Below are 20,527 nucleotides of genomic sequence, written 5' to 3'. Positions count from 1 at the left end.
AAAATGAGTGTGAAGATTCATTACTCCTTTGAGTCTTTTGGCCTTAGCAGTGTTTAAGGAATTGAACCACAGCCGCAATCACAAGAAATTCAATGTGCAATTTCTGTCGGCTTAAATTTCTTCCATGTGAACCATTTTCATTTCTACATGGCAGATAATTTTACCGTCCTTCCCTGTGTGGATCTGTTTGTCAAAAGGCTTCTCAGTGCTCTCCTTGACCTTCAGAGTGGACCCCTGTCCTACAGAAAGCAAGCCGCCAGCATAGGGTGCACTGAGCTCTCTCTGAATGGCATGGGATCCCAGGATACCTCAAGAAAGCTAAGGTCCAACATTAATCACCTGCCTTTGTGTTCCCCTCCATTCTGCTGCAGGGTTTCGATCTGTTCCTCTCAAGAATGGGTACAGTGAGGACATCGAGCTGGCTTCCCTCCTGGTTTTCTGTGAGATGCGGCCAGTCCTGGTAAGTGGAAAACACCAGCCAGTCGGGTGAGGTGGCAATGGATTATGACTACTCTTGCCTCATGACCTTAAACCCACTGAGACTAAGACATCATAAAAGAAGAATTCCTTTTGGCTAATTTCCTGGAGACCCAGCAGTTTGACCTCTGAGCACCCTTCTTCCTGGGAGAGTGCTGTAGGATTCTGGGAGTAGACAGTGTAGTCAGAAGGGTGCTGGTCCTTGTGAGTTTCTCCTCGTTTCATGTCACCAAGAGCAGAGCCAGGTGGTGCACTTCTAGATAAGCTCATCACTCTGGAAGCTTTTGGTCTTTGGTCAAAGGGTCTGTGAGCAATCAATAAGGACTTGTCCTGGGAAGGAACTTCCACTAGCAGAAGAATTCCTCTTGCAGCTCTCTACACTGGAGGTGCCTTCCTTTTGGGTCTTTTTGTTTTGCCAAGACCTAGAAGATTCTTGGTCTCTCCTTCAGTTAACTAGCTTGGTAGGCTTGGCAGGAAGGTCTTGACCTCACTGAATGGTATTAAAGGATGTGATCAGGATGAAAGGTTAAGAACAGCACCAGGCTGTGGATAGCTGGGGCTTGGGTTTGATGGCTGAAGTCTGGATATTTATTGTGATTCTAGAGCTTCAGAATCTTAGTGGTGGCCTCTCCCATAGTCACATACCCACACAGCAGGTGTTTTTGTGATGCCTGATATGTAGCTAGTCTAATGTTCCAGATCTTTCCAAAGCTCGACCTAGGCTGAGGAGTTCCATGGTCTTCCAGGTTCTCTTTGGCAAACCTAAGAGACTGTAGTTTTGGCCCCCCAGTGGGGTGATGTGGGCTTGGCCCTGCCCCTGGATATTTGTTGTTTTCTCATCCTGGTGGCTTTCTGGAGAGAGAATTCATTGCCAATCAAGTCGTTCTTTGGGCTGCAAGAACTCAGCAGGGTTTCGCTTGTTTGGCACCTTTCGGAATGCAGTGGAAACCTTCACATGGGGGAGTGGAGAGCAGAGATGGGATGCCTGTTCACCTGCCACAGGAGCTGGTATCCATTCTTCTGTTGCCTGTGGAGGGAACCAGTGCTGCCCCTCTTTGCACATAAAGCCCATCTGCAGACATTTGACAGAAGATCCAAGGGATAGGAATGGTTTCTGAGGGCAGTAGGACAGCGTGTGTTGAAATGCTGTTCTGCAAAGCTGTCGTAAACAACCGGGAACTGTTATAGTTTAAGTGACTAGGTACTACCTGCAGCGGAGAACATTAATATATTTAGAAGGAAATTGTGTTTATTCAGCTTTGATTTTCTTGGTAAGGGAAGCTCACTGTGCTGGCTGCTGTGGAACAGGCATAGGGGTATGGGGTGTCGTGTGGGCTCCAAGAGCAGTCTGTTCCGTGACGGGAGTTCAGTGGAGAGCTGTCTGTGTGTGATTTCACTGCAGCTGCTGGCTCTTGTGGTTGTTTAATTCCACATCTATCACCTGGTTCTGTGCCACTTGGCATTCCCATCCACATGGGCATGAGGGCCTCTCTCGTGAGACAAGCTGGATACTCAACCTGAGCTCTCTCCTTGATGCCCAGGGGTGAACCTTGTTTTATTTATCATCAGCTGCTGGGTGCATGGGACAGACTTTGGTAAACAGCCTCTAGCAAGACTTGTCTGAGCAGATGACTGACCCAGTGAGGGCTTCAATGAATCTACTCATAAAACATTTCCTGAGAGTTTAAAGCCTCCGAAAATGTCAATAAGCACTTAAAAACCCCTTGTAAGAAGCCATTTACATGTCACAGTTACTTTATCCATTCCCAGCCCTTTACTTTGTTAGCAGTATGTAAAGAGTATTTTTAGCACCATTTTATTCCCTACTATATTTAATTTGAGAAGAACCACTGTTAACACCTTAGTTGATCTCCTTTTCCCTTTGACTTTTGCACGGGGCACTTCTGTCACTGGATTCACACGTGTCCTTTCCCCACTTCACAGGTGATGTTGAGCACCGTTTCCCATATTATGATTTTTAAAGCCACTGCTGCCCCAGATGTGGGTCCTGATTCACTTAGCCACTCTCCTACTGATGGACAGTTCAGTGGTTGGCAGTGTTTTATTTTATAAATAATAAAGGTCCTCCTTAACTTTTTATGATTAAAGGTTATTCCCTAAGGTTAAATATTTAGTAATGGAAGAATAGGTCAAAGAACCAAAGGACCATTTTTTGTGATGGAGGTTCACCTGTTCTCTGGAAGTAAACAGTTTCCTTTCGGTTGATGTGTGATATTCAGCATCCCTATTAATTGGAAGGGGCCTCCCCGGAAATGATCTAAAGTGTTGAGATTCAGAAGAATGGGACTGGGGACAGTTCGGGGCTTGAGTACGGCTTGGAGTTATCCTCAACGGGGACGCTGGCAGGACCTGGAGGGGACATGGGGAAAAACTGGCCTCCCCAGGATTTCCCACATCTTCATCTTGGCGGGCTGCATTTTGCTCTGGGCTGGGTAGGGGGAGCTGGGTACAGAGGGTGGAGAGGCTCAGTAGAAAGACCTGTTTGGGGGTTCTAGGTGCAGCCAAGCAGACATGTGCATCCTTTGGGAGAACAGCCACAGCACACACACTAGAATCCTGGACAGTTGAGCCCTGTGCTTCAGCTGAGCTGGCCTGAGTTTTTGAGGTTGAAAGTGATTTTCTTCCACCTGGGGAGACCTGGATGCACAGGGAACTCCTATCTTGTGCTTCAACAGCTACAGTGTGTCCCACCTGGGTCCACAGAGCAGGAACCACTGTGCCTACCACCTGAGGCCCAAATGCTAACATAGCCACTGAACACACAGTGCACATGGGGTGGGAAAATGGGCACAAAGGCACAGCAGAAGACAGACCCACGTGCACACCTGGAACAGGTGGCTGGCAGGTGACACCAAGCCTGGGAGCATCAGATGAGAACCTAAGTCCTAGGAGCTTTCAGAGATATACAGATGGCACTGGAAAGGCCTTCTGGAACTGGACACAAAACTAATTTCCTGAATCTAAAAATCTATTATGTAAGTAAAGAGGTCCCCAAAGGTAAATGGTTGATGACCCCAAAGGTAAAGTAGAAGAAAAATCTAACAGTCCAGGGCAGCACCACTGTGAGATGGAAATCATGAAGGAAAAGACAGGTTGGGAGCTATTGTGGGAACCTTCACACAGGAGATTTTCTCCGATTTGCTGCTTGAGGGGGCTCACTTGGTCCCAGGAGGGATGAATGTAAAACACATTCACAGTCCTGGTCATAATTTAGTAAGAATTTTAAATTCCGAGGATAAAGAAATAACTTAGACCTCTTGACTCTCAACACTGTCTATGAAGAAAAACAGGTACGTCTCACATCAGAGTAACGCTCATCAACTCTGAAGACTGCAAGACATGGCATCGATAGGCTAGGAAGATGAGAGAATGCAGTGTCCAGCTACTCCCACATCCAAGCAATAGAAATGCATTTGTGGCTATGCAAGATTTTAGGTGTGTCCTGTATCCCCCATGCAGGAAGTCTCCAGGCAGCCCCTGAATTAGTGGTATTTTATTCAGCAGAGAAAACTCTAGATAGGGAAGAGAGGGAAACTGAGGAATAACTAATTTTGTAGTACAACTACATCTTACTGGATGATGATATTGTAATTAAGAACTGGTGATGGAAAATCTCAAATAAGGTTTCTGAAAGAGAAATACACTAATGACAAATTCCATAAACAGAAGCTAACCCAAGTGCTGAAAAATCAGGTAAAAGTGTCCTAGAAGGTTTCAACTTTGATGACTGAGGATTCATACACTAAATATGTCCTAAAAATACACTAAAATGTCCTGGGGATGGTAAATTCCTTCTGAGATTTTTGATGTAAAGAAAAATGCAATTTTAATTGGGACTGTTGAAAAACTAAGAACCGTATAAGAACTGAGAAGCAACGAAGCAAGAAGAAAAAGAAAAATACAGAAATTCAACCAGGACAATAAAAATAAGGGAAAGGATGAAGAAATCAAAGCAAAGTAAAATGTGTTGTAATCAAAATGACATGAATAGAACTTTTACTTAATTTGTTAAGTGGGCTGAACTCTCATCAGTGAATAAATCCAACTATGCAATGTTTATAAAAGCAAGCCTACAAGCAAATAATAAAGACAAGCAAAAAACCTAGATCAGCCCCTCCCCCATGTCCCCGCCACTCCCTCTTTCCTTTTATTCCCAGCCCCACCCACCAAAATGAACACCTGGGACAAGGAGAAGCAGCTGTAGCTCATCACCAGCCTGAAAGAGCAAGCTATAGGTGAATATGAAGACCTTAGACCAGACAACCAGAAAACAAAGGAGAAGTGTGACAAAATTCGGCAAGAATGAGATGAAGCCATTAAAAAACCGGAAGAATTTCAGAAAATTTCTCACATGGTTATGGAGGAAGTTAATTTAATGCAAAACCATCTTTTTTTTTTTTTTTTTTGGTACCGGGGATCAAACTCGGTTCCTTGCGCTTGTGCAGCAGGCAGCAAAACCACTCAGCTAAATCCCTGGCCCAAAACTGAGAAGACTTGTCAAGAAAGTGCTGAAGCTTTGGCAACAAGGCTAAATAAAATAAAACACTGAAGAGAATCAGCATGTTATCCATGGTCACGGTGGCACCAGATGTAATAACGGAGGAGCTAAACACTGATGATGAAGATGCCACCACAGCACAGATGGCACTGCTGAGACTTGTATATAAGTACAGTGTCAGAAGCAGATCAAAGAACTTTGAGATCAAATTGTATCTGTTCAGGAGGGAAAGAAGATATTAGCCACTGAGCTGGAAAATCTCAAGAGCAAACTGGTGGAAGTAATTGAAGAAGTAAATAAAGTTAAACCAAAAAAAGGCTGTTTTACATGCAGAAGTTCTTGAACAGAGAAAAGTCTTAGAAAAATGCAACAGAGTGTCCATGTTGGCAGTAAAGGAATATGAGGAGATGCAAGTAAACCTGGAGCTGGAGAAGGACCTTTGAAAGAAAGCAGAGTCCTTCACACAAGAGATGTTTATAGAACAAAACAAGCTAAAGAGACAAAGCCACCTTCTGCTACAGAGCACTGACCCTGACCAGCAGCTTTTGAAAGCTTTAGATGAAAATGCAAAACTCATCCAACAACTTGAAGAAATCAGCAAAAGGTCAAAGAATTAGAGGAACAACTAGAAAATGAAGTACTGCGCAAAGACATACATAACCTCAAACAGCAACTGGAGCTTCTAGAAGAAGATAAGAAGGAACTGGAATTGACATACTAGAATTCTGAAGAGGAGGCCAGAAATTTAAAGCATTCTGATGATGAGCTCCAGAAATGAGTGAACCAGTCTGAGAATTCAGTACCTCCTCGACCTCCCAATCCTATCCGATCTCTCATGTCCATGATGTGGAAACAATCCCACCCCAGTGGCAGTGGTGCTAAAAAAGAAAAGGCAATTCAGCCAGAAACAACTGAGGAAGTCACAGACAAAGGGGCAAGCTGTTGAATTAAAAAGGGAGTTCATCTTAGACCAGTTCATCAGACAGCCAGACCGAAGGCAAAGCCAGAATCTTCAAAGGGCTCTGAAAGTGCAGTGAATGAACTAAAAGGAATACTGGGGACACTTAACAAATCCACTAGTTCAAGAAGCTTAAAATCTCTTGACCCTGAAAACAGTGAAACTGGGAAAGGATTTTGCATCGCAGCAAGGTGACAGCAGAAGCAGATAGCAGTAGTAAGCGGGTTTGAATTCTCCACAGTCCTTTTCATCTCTGAAACGTCTTTCTCTAGTCCCTTTTTAACATAAAATATCTTTTAAAAATTAAAAAGAAAAACCTAGACCAATATAAAACAAAACACCAAATAGGAATGGTTGGAAGAGTTACTGGGAAAAATGGGAAGGAAAAGTTACTATCACCAGAACTACAGAGCATTAAGAAGAATATGTAAAAAAAAAAAATGTCTGGTTTTCCAAGAGGCATAAGAGTCATCAGGATACAGCACAGAATGAAAATATATAAAATACAAGCTTCTAAAATGCCAACTAGATGAAGAAAAATCTTTCAGAAGTTGGATGATCCAGTATAGAAAAAAATCACGAGAGGAAATTATCATTTGACAAAGAGATATACAACTTTAAATCATATAAATGGATATTATACCATTTCTTCTTTGTTTCATGAACTTATAAATGCGATTGCCTACTAGGTCAGAAAGAAAACCTTACATTTTTTATTTCTTGAGACAGGGTCTCAGGTAGCACCAGGTAGCCTTAAACTCACAGTGATCCTCCTGCCTCACCCTCCTGAGTGCTGGGATTTACAGGCATGTGCTACCACACCCAGCTTACATTTTTAAAAATAATGATTTCATAAGTTATAATTTGAAAGTTAAAAAGATGTTGAAAATTTTATAATTTCCTACATAAGAACTTCCTATGCAAGTACATGACTCAAGAAGTAGGAAAACATTCATGCCATAACTACAAAGTTCATTTTGTTGTGCTTCACAGATACAGCTTTATTGTAACCCACTGAAGTTTGAGGCAACCCTATGTTGAGCAGGTGTCCGGTGCCCTCGTCCCATCCTCATGTGCTCACTTTGTCTCTGTCACATTTTGACAACATTTCGAACATTTCCATTACTGCTCTACCTGTTAGGATGATCTGTACTCTTTGTTTGGGGGCCACAGATTGCACTCATTTAGCTGGCGAGCACTGCCTATGTTCTGAGGGCCACACTGACCAGTCCCTCGTCCCATTCTCCTGCTTCTCCTTGGCCTCTCTATACCCCGAGACACAAGTAATGACACCACACCACAATGGCCTCTGAGTGTTCCAGTGAAACAAGAGCCACACGTCTCTGACTAAAGACGGAACTAGAAGGGATTCAGCTTCTCCAAGAAGACATGTGGAGACCTGGTCAGGCTGAAAGCAAAGCCTCTTACTCCAGCCACATTGCAGATACAAAGGAAAGGTTTTGGGAGGAAATCAAAAGCACTCCCCCAGGGAACACACGAATGACAAGGAAACAGCCTTATTGCTGGTCTGGGGACAGTTCCAGTGGGCTGGATGGATCAGACCACCTCCCTATTGCAAGGCCTCACCCAGAGCAAGGCCCTGACCCTCAGCAATGCTGTGAGGCTGAGAAAGGTGAGGAAACTGCAGAGGAAGAGTGTGAAGCTGGTGGAGGCTGGCTCAGGAGGTTTCAGGTAAGAAGCTGTCTCCATCAGGGAGCAGCGCAAGGCAGAGCAGCAAGTGCTGACAGAGACGCTGTGGCCAGTTACCCAGAAGATGGAGCTCTGATCAACGATGAAGGTGGCTGTGCTGAACAACACATTCCCAGTGCTGATGAAATGCCTTCCCTTGGGAGAAGACGGCAGCTCTGACTCACAGCCAGAGAGAGAAGTCAGGGCCAAGCTGAACTCTTGTGAGGGACTAATGCAGCTGCTGACTTTAAAGTCAAAGCCACTGTTCATTCACCATCCTGAAAATCCTAGGGCTCTGAACGGTTATACTAAATCTACCCTGCCTGTGCTCTATAAGTGGAACAACAAGGTCTGGGACAGCACATCTATGTACAACATGGTTTACTGGCCTACTGCTCAGAATAAGGATCCCTTTCAAACTCTTACTGCTCATTGACAATGTGCCTCATCACTCAAGGGCTCTAGTGCAGATGTACAGCAAAGATTAATGTTGCTTCCACGTCTGCTAATGCAACATCCATTCTGTGGTCCATGGATCAAGGAGTCATTTTAACCTTTAAGTCTTATTTAAGAAATAATTTGGTAAGGCTACAGCTGCCATAGATAGTGATTCTTCTGATGGATCTAGGTAAAGTAAATTACAAACCTTCTTGATAGCATTCCCAACCTTCAACAGCCACCACCCTGGTCAGTCAGCAGCCATCAAGACTTCTAATACCAGAAAGATTATGGTTTGCTGAAGGCTCAAGTGACTGTTAGCATTTAAATGAAGTTTGTTTTTTTTTTGGTACTGGGGATTGAACTCGGGTCCTTGAGTTTGCAAGGCAGGCAGTGGAACCACTAAGCTAAATCCCCAGCCCTAAATGAAGTATTTTTAATGAGGGTTTGTACATTGATTTTGGACATACTGCTACTGCATACCCAATAAACTACAGTATAGTATAAATATATATATATAACTTTTATATGCACTGGGAAACTAAAAACTTCGATACCTGCTCTTTTGTAATGGTCTGGAATCAAATCTACAATCTCTCTCAGGTTTGCATGTATTTAAAAAAGTGCTTGCCTTAAGACCTGCAAGAACCTACATGCTAAGGACTTACACACTAAGTATTTCATAAGAACTTTTCAAATACCAGTAGGAAAAGAAACTAAATAGAGTAAAAGCCAATTGAATAAAACACAAAACAAGAATTATACAAAAAAACCAAATCATAGTTAATAAAAAAAAAGACCCATCAAGCAACCCTTTGCCTATTTAAATATAAGAACACCTAAGCAAAAGCACCCAAGAGTAAATATTGAAAAGGAGACTGAGCCCCAGTTACTAAACTACACATAGGAATGATTGCTTTAAAGCATGTAAGTGGGCCAAAATTCTTCTGAGAAAAAATAGAAAAGTCAGAGACAAAGTCCTATAGAAGTTACTGGAAGGGTGATAAAACAAGTGTCAGATCTAGATCTTTTTTTTTTTTTTTAGCTCAGTTCTATTAGAATCTCAAGAATATAATTCTGATTTTACTCCATTGACATTACTAGAAAAATGGAGATTCTGCAATTGTCTTGAAGCCATGTAGTTTTCATACCAAAACCAGAGAAAGACAGAAATCCTAGCTTTCTACCTACTGCGCACAGCCACAGTTCAATGTCACAGATGTTAAGCTGAAGAAAAAAGTGGCAAGTCATTTCCAGCTACTTACATAAGCACAATGCAATTAAGTACTGGAATTCAAAGATAGTTTAACACTGGGACAGTCAACGAATTAAGTGAAGAAAAGCATGAATCATTAGATTCCACAAATGTAACCAAACAAATACTCAGCATCATTTGTGGGGGGAAATGCAATTATCTTTATTTGGAAATTATGATTAAATACTTTTTAAAATTTTAAGGAGATTGATGTTTTATATTTATATAATCAGTTCACTCTTCTAGAAATGACACATGAAGATGTGGGGTGGGAGGCAGGGACAGATGGGAAATTCTACTTGTGATATGGACAAAAACTAACACATTTAGGAGGAATTTCAATAAGAAAGGTATAAGCCTTATGTAAGCCAAAGTATAAAATCTTGTTGAATAACAAATCAACACCCGAACCACTAAAAATTTATACTAACCTTTCCCAAATTAATATTTGACTAGAATTTGAGGTATCAATATAAACACAATTAGATGTACACAGCAAAACAAGGAAAGAGGTAAATATTTTTGCTCTGTTTGCTGAGAAAGTCTAGTTCCAGTGACCCCTAGGAGCAGTGACCACACAAACACCTAGATTTTACTTTCCAAATGTTACTGTCCAGTAAAAGAAGTCAAGGCTCCTTAGACAAGTAATTAAATCCAGATCTGGGAGGATAACATAAAATAAGTCTAAAGCATTTTAAAATTCCAATCAAGAAGTGCTGAAGAAAGTATGAGGCCCATTAGGTAGATATGAGTCAACCAGAAGCTATTTGAACAAAATAATGATCATATTGAATTTTAACCCATAGAATAAAATATACATCTGTCCACAAATGAACAAAAGAGATACCTCTTCCTTACAGAAGAACTCTGACTAATATAAAAGGAAGGAGAGGGCTGGGGATTTAGCTCAGTGGTGCAGCCACCTGCCCCTCAAGTGCAAGGACCTGAGTTCAATCCCCGGTACCAAAAAAAAAAAAAAAAAAAAGAAAAAGAGAGCTAGGAAATCCCCACTGGGACACCACTGTGTGACCTGCTGGAAGTCAGATCTACCTATGAATGCTCAAATTAGTGAGTGAATGCCAGAATGGGCTACCTGCATTATCTCAAAAGTAGCTTCCTCCAAGAAGTGTGTTACAGAAAAATAGCTTTACAGCGAATAAACCCAGCAGACATCACCTTAACCAAATGATCAGTGTCAACACCACAAGTAGTAAGATGCATTTATATCATGTACCTCCTGATATAACACACCAAGACTGAATAACCTCAAAGAAAAAAGGAAATGCCAGACCAACGTGAATTGTGGGACATTATACAAAAAACCAAGTGCTCCTTTTCCAAAGTGTCAAGGTCATAAAAGATGCAGTAAGACTGAGGAAAACTCAGAGGAGCTCAAGGAACTGCAATGCCTAAATGCAGAATGGGCTCCTGGGATTGGATGCTGGAACAGAAAAAAGACATTGATGGGCTGGGGATTTAGCTCAGTAGTGCTGTGCCTGCCTCGCAAGAGCTAGGTCCTGAGTTTCATCCTCAGTACCAAGAGAAAAAAAAAAGACATTGATGGGGGAAAAGTAGTGAAACTTCAATAAAATCTGTAGCTTAGTAGTGTATCAGTGTTAGTTTCTTGTGATCACTGTTTTATGGTTTTGCAATATGTTTACATGGAAATTTGATGATGAGAGATACCAGAGAACTCTGAATACTGCAATTTTTTGACAAATTTAAAATTTTAAGGTAAAACGAGAAAGTAGCATTGCTGGTGGAAATTTTTTTTTCTCCCATGAAACAGAAAAAAACTAAAGGTAGAGAATGTTACAAAGATCATGTCGATGGCCAAATGCAGATCGTATAAAAGGCCAAATAAAACTTTTTTTTTTTTTTTTGGTACCGGGGATCCAACTCAGGTCTTTGTGCTTGTGCAGCAGGTGGCGAAACCACTGAGCTAAATCCCCAGCCCCACATAAAACTTTTTTAAAGAGGAGTTTCACCTTGTGTCCAGGATGGCTTCAAACTTGCAATCTTCCCAAATAGCTAGAATTACAGCCACCAGCAGAGCTGGCCTAGGTAAAACTTTTTGACAAAAGTTTCCTACGTTTTCTAACATAGACATTTGGAAAATAAAAATCTTATTTTTCAGTGTGAAAAGTGAGATTCAAAAGAATGTCAGGAAATGGTTATCACAAAATTCTGAGGGGTGTGGGGAGGGAGGCGATTGGAGTGTGTGTAGAGTGGCCAGTGCTCTTTTTCTTGACCCGAGTGGTGCTTCCACAGCTGTTTGCTTTGAATAAGAAATAACCATTAGCCCTCCCCTCTGTCCCAGTCTCAGTTCCACCTGTGACCTTGGGGAGTGTACATGAGGTTGTGTTAGGTTGTTAAAGTGGAAAAACATTTACAAAGCAAAGTTATGCTTGGAGTACCCGTTTTTATAAAAAGAAATGGCCAGACCAGCCTGTCTGTGTGCATCAGGACACATTCTGAAGCCCTGGACTCTTGCTTGACTTAGGGCATCAGCAGGGCAATGGTGGTTGACAGACTGACCTCATGCATGGTTGGCCTTCACACAACAGTCAGCTGTATTTCAAAGCCACGTGATGTAAGGAATCCACACTGAAAACCAAACTCCTTGTCCTCATAGAGCCCCACCTACCTGAAGCACACTGGAGGGGAAACTGTGTCAGTCTTGGCTGCACTTTGGTGCTCATCCAGTGGTTCTGTCTGCCTCTCTTCTGGCCTCATTTCTAATCCTCTCTACATTATAGAAAAGGGCCACAACAGGGTCACTAGGCACTGGATACATCCAACAACTCCTCCAGCTCATCCCAGGAAAAATAACACGAAGAGCTCTAACTGAAGTCCTGTGGATGCTTCTAACCGGACTGGCTGGGGACATCCCTGGAGGTGGTGATGGTGGGGGAAAAGGCTAGCTAATGACCAGCCAGCAGTCACATGCCCATCCTAGTCAGTGTAATCTATGCTAACTTGGCTTTATTTTGGGGGAGGGGGACAAACACTACTGAGATATGATTCATATTCCATACAATCACCCCACTAAAGTGTCACAATAATGTTTAGCTTACCCAGAGTCATACAGCCATCATCACACTCAATTTTAAAACATTTTCATCACCTTGGAAAGAAACCTTGTGCTCATTCATTATCACACCCTCCCTTTTCCCTGGCAATGATTAATCTTCTTTCTGTCTCTATGAATCTATTTTGGACATTTCATATAAATGGCATTGTGTAGTATGTGATCTTTAAAAATTATTCTTTCACCCCAACTTGAAACTATATTACAAAGCTACTGTGATAAAAACAGCATGGCACTGGCAAAGAAACGGACCTGAGAATCAGTGGAATAGATTAGGAGATGCAGAAACAACTTCAGACATACTCAGCCACTTCATCTTTGACAAAGGAGCCAGCCACCCTCATTGGAGGAAAGATAGCCTATTTAATAAATGGTGTTGGAAAAACTGGATTTCAACCTGCCAAAGATTAAAATTAGACCCATACCTATCACCATGCACTAAGATCAAAGTGCATTAAAGATCTAAATATTAAGACAGAAACACTAAACTTGCTGGAAGATAGGTAGAACTCTTGAAGACACTGGCATAGGAAAAGACTTTATGAAGAAAACCTCAGTAGCATGGGAACTAGAACAAAGAATCAACAACTGGGATCTCATCTTATTAAAAAGCTTCTGCACTGCAAGAGAAACCACCAACAGAGTTAAAAGACAACCTACAATGTGGGAAAAATTTTTTAGCAGCTGTACCTCAGACAAAGGACTACTATCTAGAATGTATAAAGAACTGAAAAAATCAGACCCCTCAAATTTAAAGATCCAATTCAAAAATCGACATCTGAAATGAACAGACATTTCTCAGACAAGTAAAAGCAGCAAATAAGCATATGAAAAAATGTTCAACATCACTGGTCATTCCAGAGATGCAGATGAAAACAACACTGAGATTCCACCTCAGCCCAGAAAGAATGGCTGCTATCAAGAAATCAACCAATAACAAATGCTGGCGGGGTTGTGGAGAGAAAGGAACCCTTCTCCATTGTTGGTGGGAGTGCAGACTGGTGCAACCACTGTGGAAATCAGTATAGAGATATCTCAAAGAAGTAGGGCTGGAGGTCCCATTTGACCCAGCTATTCCCCTGCTGGGTATCTTCCCAAAGAATTAAAAGAATCTTAAAGTGATATATGTGCACCCATGTGTATAGCGGCACAGTTTGTAATAGTTAAAGCTTGGAAACAGCCCAAGTGCCCATCAACTGGAAACTGGATAAAGAAGATGTGGTTTCTTAATAAAATGGAGTACTACTCAGCCATAAAAAATGAGAAACTAGAGACATTTATAGCTAAATGGATGCATATTGAGGCCATACTCTTAAGTGAAATAAATAGGACACACATGTGTAAATACCAAATAGTTTCTCTAGTGTAAGAAACTGAAAGTGTAAATAAGGATTAAAATGATTAAAATGAATAACTGATAATCTGAAATAGGAAAAGGACCAAAGGTGTAGGGGTGGTGGGAGGCGAAGGGGAAAGGAAAAATCATGAGAAAAGAAAAAAATGGAAACGAAATCTATGTAAATAGGGAAGGGTGGAGGGGGTGAAGGGCACACAGGTAATGGGGGAAAAAAATAAGAACCAAGATACATCAGGTAAAAGTACCCAATGATAAATGTAAACATATTGTATACCTAAAATGTACCAATAATTTTTTTAAAAAAATGATTCTTTCACTTAGTACAATGTCTTCCAGGTTTGTTCATGTCGTACCCTGTTACTTTGCCCATTAAAGCCCTCACAAGGTCTTAAGTTAGCTGCTTCCTGCCTGTCCTCAGATTGTTCTGCACCCCTCTTTATTGTATTTTATTTTTTTTGGTACCGGGGACGAAACTCAGGTCCTTGCGGTTGCGAGGCAGGTGGTGGAACTACTGAGCTAAATTCCTGGCCCTGCATCCCTCTTTATGCACACAGATTCTTGGCTACCTTTGTAGTCAGATAAAAGTGAGAAGGTGATTCAGACCAAGGAAAAACTAGACTGGACTGCCGAACATTCATTGTATTATTTCAGTACTTCGAGATAAAGCAACATAGTAAAGACCAAGGACTTTATAAATGGCCAGCTTCCAATACAATATTTGCATTTTATCCTGAGTTAAAACAGCCCTTGGATTTTCTAGGATAATCCCAGTTGCTAAACCTCTGCCCTCTGCTCCCTTTGGGCACACATGTGGGACATCACGTCCCATGGGCTGGTTTGGAAGATATCACCACATGGTTATTTTCTCCTACTCTGCAGGAGAGTGAGGAAGAACTCTACTCCTCCTGTCGCCAGCTGCGGAGACGGCAAGAAGAGCTGAACAACCAACTATTTCTGTATGACACACATCAGAACCTGCGCAATGCGAACCGGGATGCCCTTGTCAAAGAGTTCAACGTCAATGAGAACCAGCTCCAGCTGTATCAGGAGAAGTGCAATCGAAGGTAGGTTGGGCTCTCGAACTCTCTGCTGGCCATGGGACAAAATTTTAGGAAAACCTCCCGCCTACTCATGCTTTCTTTAGAAATTCTTTTGTACAGGGCCGGGGATTTAGCTCAATGGCGCCGCTGCCTGTCTTGCAACCGCAAGGACCCAAGTTTGATCCCCAGTACCAAAAAAAAGAGAAATTCTTCTGTACCTTTGATTATGGTTCTCTCTGCTCTATAAATGAACTTAACACCATTAAGCACCTTCTACTCCCTAAGTAGAACTGTCTTCTATAGAAGGACATTTCAATGTAACAGCGAAAATACATGACCATTGTTTTGTTACTGTGCTGGGGATGGAACCCAGGGCCTCATGGATGCTAGGCAAATGCTCTACCACTGCTCTACCACAGCTCCGATGACAACTGATTTTTAAGAAGTCCAACTTGAGTTCCCAAGAAGGCACTAGGCCGGTAGCAAGAGACTGGAGATCAGGGAGATCCCCTTGCCCGGGGGAGGCTCCTGGCTGTGCCAAGGCAGGTGATGGGCTAGAAGGGCAGCCAGGGATACCTCGAGTCTCACAGTATGCTGGGGAGCAGCCAAGCATCCAACCATTATCTGGGTGCAGCATTCTCTCTGTCAACAGCAGCCTCCAAGGGCAGCACTGTGCCAAGCTCCTCCCCATAGTATTTTCACTGACCTTCAGGTCAGCCTACAGAGCAGCTGCTCCCCCTTCTTAGCAACAAGTTGGTTGAACCTCTCTGAGTTGCAGTGTCTTGCCAGGAGCTCAGAGCACCTCCTCCGACTCTCAGCACCATGCCATCTGGGCATAAGTGACCCCAAATGTTCCAGGCTTCTGCACAGAGCCTGTATCGTCTGCCCTGCTGGTGATGGTGAAGTCTGCTTCATTTCAGGTTGCGAGAGAAGAGAGTCAGCAACAGCAAGTTCTACTCTTAGAAGCCAGTGTACACGTGTAAGGGTGTGGTGTGTGCGTGTGTGTTGCATGTAGAAGACTGTGCTCTGTTCGATCCCTTGAAAGAGGATGCTGTGTGACACCATCCTCTCCGTCTGCCATCAAGATGACATTTGTGAAGAAGACCAAAGGGCACAAGTTGGGTTAACTTCCTGCTAATATGTGCCCCTGGGACAATTTCTTAACTTATATTCTTTACAGAGGACTCCAAAAATGTGCTCATTTCTGGCCTCTCATGTTCCAAACTTCATTGAATAAAAACAACAAAATTCTCAATCAATTAAGGGTTTTATGCATGTCCTACATGCTGAATAGGATTTTTTTTCTGGCCAACAAGATTCTGCTAATGGCCCAGGTAATTGACTTCCACAGAAGATGAGCTGGGAATGTAAGGAACTAATTCATTCAGTTCTGAAAAAGATTTTTACTAAAAGGCAAATGACTCCAAAGTTAAGGCCTTTGGATTCCACAAGGACCCAAAAGGAAATGTGCCCCAGTCAGTGGGCTCAATTCAGTGTGTTAGCTACCACCGGCTGGCTGGACAGGCCTCCTGTGTGGACCGGCTGAGTCCACAATAAGTGGTTGGGTGATGGAATTTGATCATTAGGACAATTTTTTTGTACTGGGAATTGAACTCAGGGCTGTGCCCCAGTCAGGCAGGCACCCTGCTGCTGAGCTACACTCCTGACCCCAATTAGGACAATTTCTAATCACTGTTAGAAGCTTGCTTTGTGACTAGGATTACTGGGGCTGTGGCAGAGATCTTGGGACCTCTGTTTTAAAAGTCAGACACCAGACACTGCTGGGGGGTTGGCCAGCTTCTTGCCCCTGCTCTCCCTGCTGGAAGGCTCTGGACTCACTCTCCATGCCCAGAGCCTCACTGAGTGGCTGGGAGGGTGCTGGGAAAGCCCTGGGGTCCACAGACAAGAACTTTAAGGGGGCAGATGAAAGGTGTGTGGAGGAATCTCTCTCAGCTATGCACTATTCTGGAGGAAGGAGTCAAGGTTTAAAGCTCAGGCATTAGGGTGTTACAGCAAACCTCAAATGCAGCTGCTCCCAGAGGGGTAAACACATCCAGATCGTGACTGTACATGTGGTTGGCTGGGATTTTACACCTCTGCATTCTGAGGTATAACATCAGTGATTTAATAAAACTGTTGAGACAACAGTCTGTGGGGCACGTGGGGTCAGTAGTCACAACTGCTCAGAGAGAATCAGAAACTGACCCAGGAAAGCAGGTGTATGAGAACTGCAGATATGGTGCACAGGAACAAACTAGCAGGACATAGGTAGAAGCAGGTCCTAGAAACCATTCAGCCCCACCCCTCCCCTGGTTATCCAAATCTGGGCTTAGCATGTGTGCATTGCTGAAGAGCTGATAAGAACCAACTAGGCTCCATCTGACCTCAAAACGCCATCCCTTCATGCCACAAAATCTTGACCTTCCACATGCCAAGTACCCTGCCAAAGTCTTTGATATTGAAAAACATCCATAGTTTCTGATCTCCCAGACTATATCCACCCATAAGCTCCAAGACATCTACCTTCCTTAAAGCTAAGGGATCTGGAGCCTGATCAAGGTGGGGCCACTACCTTGTGACACTGGTTGATCCTGGGTTTGGGAGCTGCTGTTTTATTCAGCAGTCAGCAACCCAGGGAAGTGGAGTCCTCACAGTAGCCAGTGTTCAAAGCAACTTTCAAGAAAGGTTGATGGGAAGGCATGGAGCTGAAGGCTGGAAGGGAGGAAGTGTCAGGTGATGGCCAGTGCCTTGTTAGCTGGTGACCAGAGCCTACTGCTCACAGTGCCAGTCCCAGCCCCTTTCAGCTCTCTCATTACAGCTACACACCAGAGCTCAGGGGTGCTGTCACTTCCTTTCAGCTCCTGCTTCACTCTACTTTGAAGCTGGATTGCTAAGGCCTGTACCTCTTTTGATTAAAAGAGTATTGCCACAGTATCAAAGACATTGGGTAGAAGAGGCATCCCTTCAGCTGGTTTTGTGTGCAGTCTATATGCAGCCCACCTCTGCAGAGAAGGAACAGGACAGGCAGGTGACAACAGCAGCGGGGCTGGGAAGGACCCATTTCCTCCAGTGACAATCACTGGATTCTACCACTAGACAGTATTTGCTGTGGTTCTGTCCCACCCTAGTACAGCAACACAGGAATCTGGTTCTTGGTGGTGTCGGGCCTCAGTGAATCTTCTCAGGAAAGAAGTGGATGGAATTGTGGCTTTTCCCAGGCAGAGTCTGTCAGAAGCCAGGTAACCTAACCACTCAGCTGGGATGAGCTCATGGCATGGCTGTTAAGCCACAGGCAACTCATGTCATACAGCAGGGTGGTGGGGACATCCTGAAAGATGGCAGCAACACTGGTGGAGCCAAGTCCCAACCACATGTGCATCACCTCTCCTCTGCTCACCACTGCCTCACATGCACTATTCTGGAGTATCAGTTATTACGTGGAATATAAAGCGGGGAGCCTGGAAGGTCACAGATTGGGAAACTTAACTTATACAAAGATAATTTCACCACGATGAGACTTGATATGCAGGGGTTCAGGGGGCTGTCAAGGGTCACATTCCCCAAACTTGATGGCAGAATCCTGTTGTCAAGCAGTGGCTCATGTGACAGGTGGGCTGCAGAGAACACATGAGGGCCTGGTGCTCCTAAGAAGGTGGCCAGGCAACAAAACCAGTAATTCAGATGCTCTGTGACCAAGGCCAATGGCTTTTGTATCACAAGGTGATGGCAACCCAGCTTTACCCCTGGGGTGTAGCAGAGTTTTTCAGAGCATCTCTTTTCAGATCCTCCTGTTGTTCTTGGTGTACTGTTTAATAACACTCACCTCTCTGAGAAAATGATCTTTTCTCAGCTTACAAAAGAAATACAGCTTCTCCCATCTCCTCCCTATCTATCAGAGATTATGACCCAAGGTGTAGAACTCAAAATATGGATGTTTAGAAAGTGAAAGACTAAAAAGGGTACAGATCCTTTGGAAAATCCAGTGGTTCCCAATTCTTTAATTTCACAAAATGGACAGAACACCCAGTAGATTTTTGTATTTTGACATGTACCTGTAAAGGAGTTGCAAGGACTTAGCGATACTGCACCCACAAACATTTCCACTCCCATCTCATATACGTGAATAGGGACCAGTGACCCGCTCCATGCATAAAATTTAAAAGGGAGACTAATCTGGGTATGGTGGCACACTTCTATAATCCCAGCACTCTGGAAGTGCTGCACGTTCAATCCCAGCTTGGGCCACTTACCAATTTAGCAAGACCCTGCCTCAAAATTTAAAAAGAGGCCCAGGGATGTAGCTCAGTGTGAGCTACATCTCTGGGTTTGATCACCAGTACTGGAAAACCAAACCTAAGCAGACTTGGTGCTACATCTCGTTTCATTCTGAAAATATTAACCTACAGATAGATGCAACTGGAGAGAAAAACCTTCATCACATTGATACATTTTCAATGAAGTTTTGCTATGTTTGTGTATTAAAATTTGTACTTAACTGATCAAGAAAAAAAGAAAAAAATTTTCCAGAAGAAAGTTTTAAAGGTTTAGAGTATTTTGATTATAAAATACCATGTAAATGTGTTAAAGATACAATTAAGCAATATAAAAGCCAAGAGTAGGCTAAAATTCTGAGGAAGAGGTATTAAAATGCAAATTCAAAAAGTAAAAGAGAAAGTGTGTCATTTTCTACTATGAAAAATTGTTTTGTCCTTTAATTTTTGAAAGAAGAGGTATTTATAAGTAACTTTTATATGTAGAGCCTCTTGGTTAAATTTAAAAAGAAAATAACAGTTTTATTTGAAAATGTAGTAACAATTTGTCAGCACTTACATCCTTTGCAATTATTCATGATGAGAAATTTTAGTGGTCAATTTAGAAATGTATATGGGGGGGAATGTATAAGGGGATATGATACCCAGATTTTCAAAATTCACTTAAGTATCTGAGCATAACATTTTCCGTGATTTTTTTCTTCTTTTTTTTTGGTACCGGGGATCGAACTCAGGACCTTGCACTTGCAAGGCAGGTGCCGGAACCACTGAGCTAAATCCCCAGCCTGAGCATAACATTTTAAGATTGCTGATCTAGGGCCACTTAATTATATCTAGAAGCAGAGATTGCTAAAAGGGGCTGCAATCCTTTTTACTTCAAAAGGAATGTAATTTTACTACTAACTTTTATGCCATTGTACTTTTTGGAAGCAAACCTAAAAGCTGTATTCTAGCCAACAGAAAGTTAATTCAGAAATATGCAAAATTGGCATTTTAAAAATTACTCAATGATTTGTCCTAGGGTTAATTTTCAAAAAATTACCTTGAAGAGACAAGAGTCTACAGTGATCTTATCTTAGACATTTATACATTCCTTATTTTTCACTAGGTTTTGAAAAGGTGCATCTGGAAGCTTATGTTTCATTATTAAAGTGTAATTTATTTTTCATATAAATAGTATGTACTTGTGTGTACATAGAGAATTATGTGAATGAGTCACGTGTTGGCTGCTGTTGATGTGAAAGTAAATAGCTGTATCACACTTGAAAAAATAAAAATTTGATCTGGATGAATACAGCGGTCTGCTCAGAACTTTGTTTTTAACTGCTATTCACTTTTTCTGTTCTCAAAAGAAACAAAAAGTAATTCAGCCAGGACATAGGTACAGTTATAATTCTTTTTTAAAAAAATGTTTCTGGTAGCTCAGTGGCAG

General features: G+C 42.4%; 1 protein-coding gene and 1 pseudogene across 2 annotated transcripts in view; both read left to right on the top strand.

Moving 5' to 3' along the window:
• LOC101715321 (1-phosphatidylinositol 4,5-bisphosphate phosphodiesterase gamma-2) overlaps window positions 1–16,083 on the top strand; it is a 137,256-nt gene extending 121,173 nt beyond the window's left edge. For both annotated transcript variants that reach the window (XM_087203664.1, XM_087203635.1), the window contains exons 31-33: window positions 372–460; window positions 14,664–14,848; window positions 15,745–16,083. In XM_087203664.1, the coding sequence (XP_087059790.1) occupies window positions 372–460; window positions 14,664–14,848; window positions 15,745–15,787 (317 nt within the window). In that variant the 3' untranslated portion in view covers window positions 15,788–16,083. The remainder of the gene's footprint in view (window positions 1–371; window positions 461–14,663; window positions 14,849–15,744) is intronic.
• LOC147830590 (shootin-1 pseudogene) lies at window positions 467–14,652 on the top strand (annotated as a pseudogene).
• Window positions 16,084–20,527: the final 4,444 nt, after the last annotated feature.

This window comes from Heterocephalus glaber, unplaced genomic scaffold (assembly GCF_053883595.1).
Source record: "Heterocephalus glaber isolate CG9 unplaced genomic scaffold, H.glaber_assembly_v1.0 deba00000071, whole genome shotgun sequence".
In the NCBI taxonomy this organism is placed as follows: domain Eukaryota; kingdom Metazoa; phylum Chordata; class Mammalia; order Rodentia; family Bathyergidae; genus Heterocephalus; species Heterocephalus glaber.
This window is presented reverse-complemented; position numbering and strand designations above follow the sequence as displayed.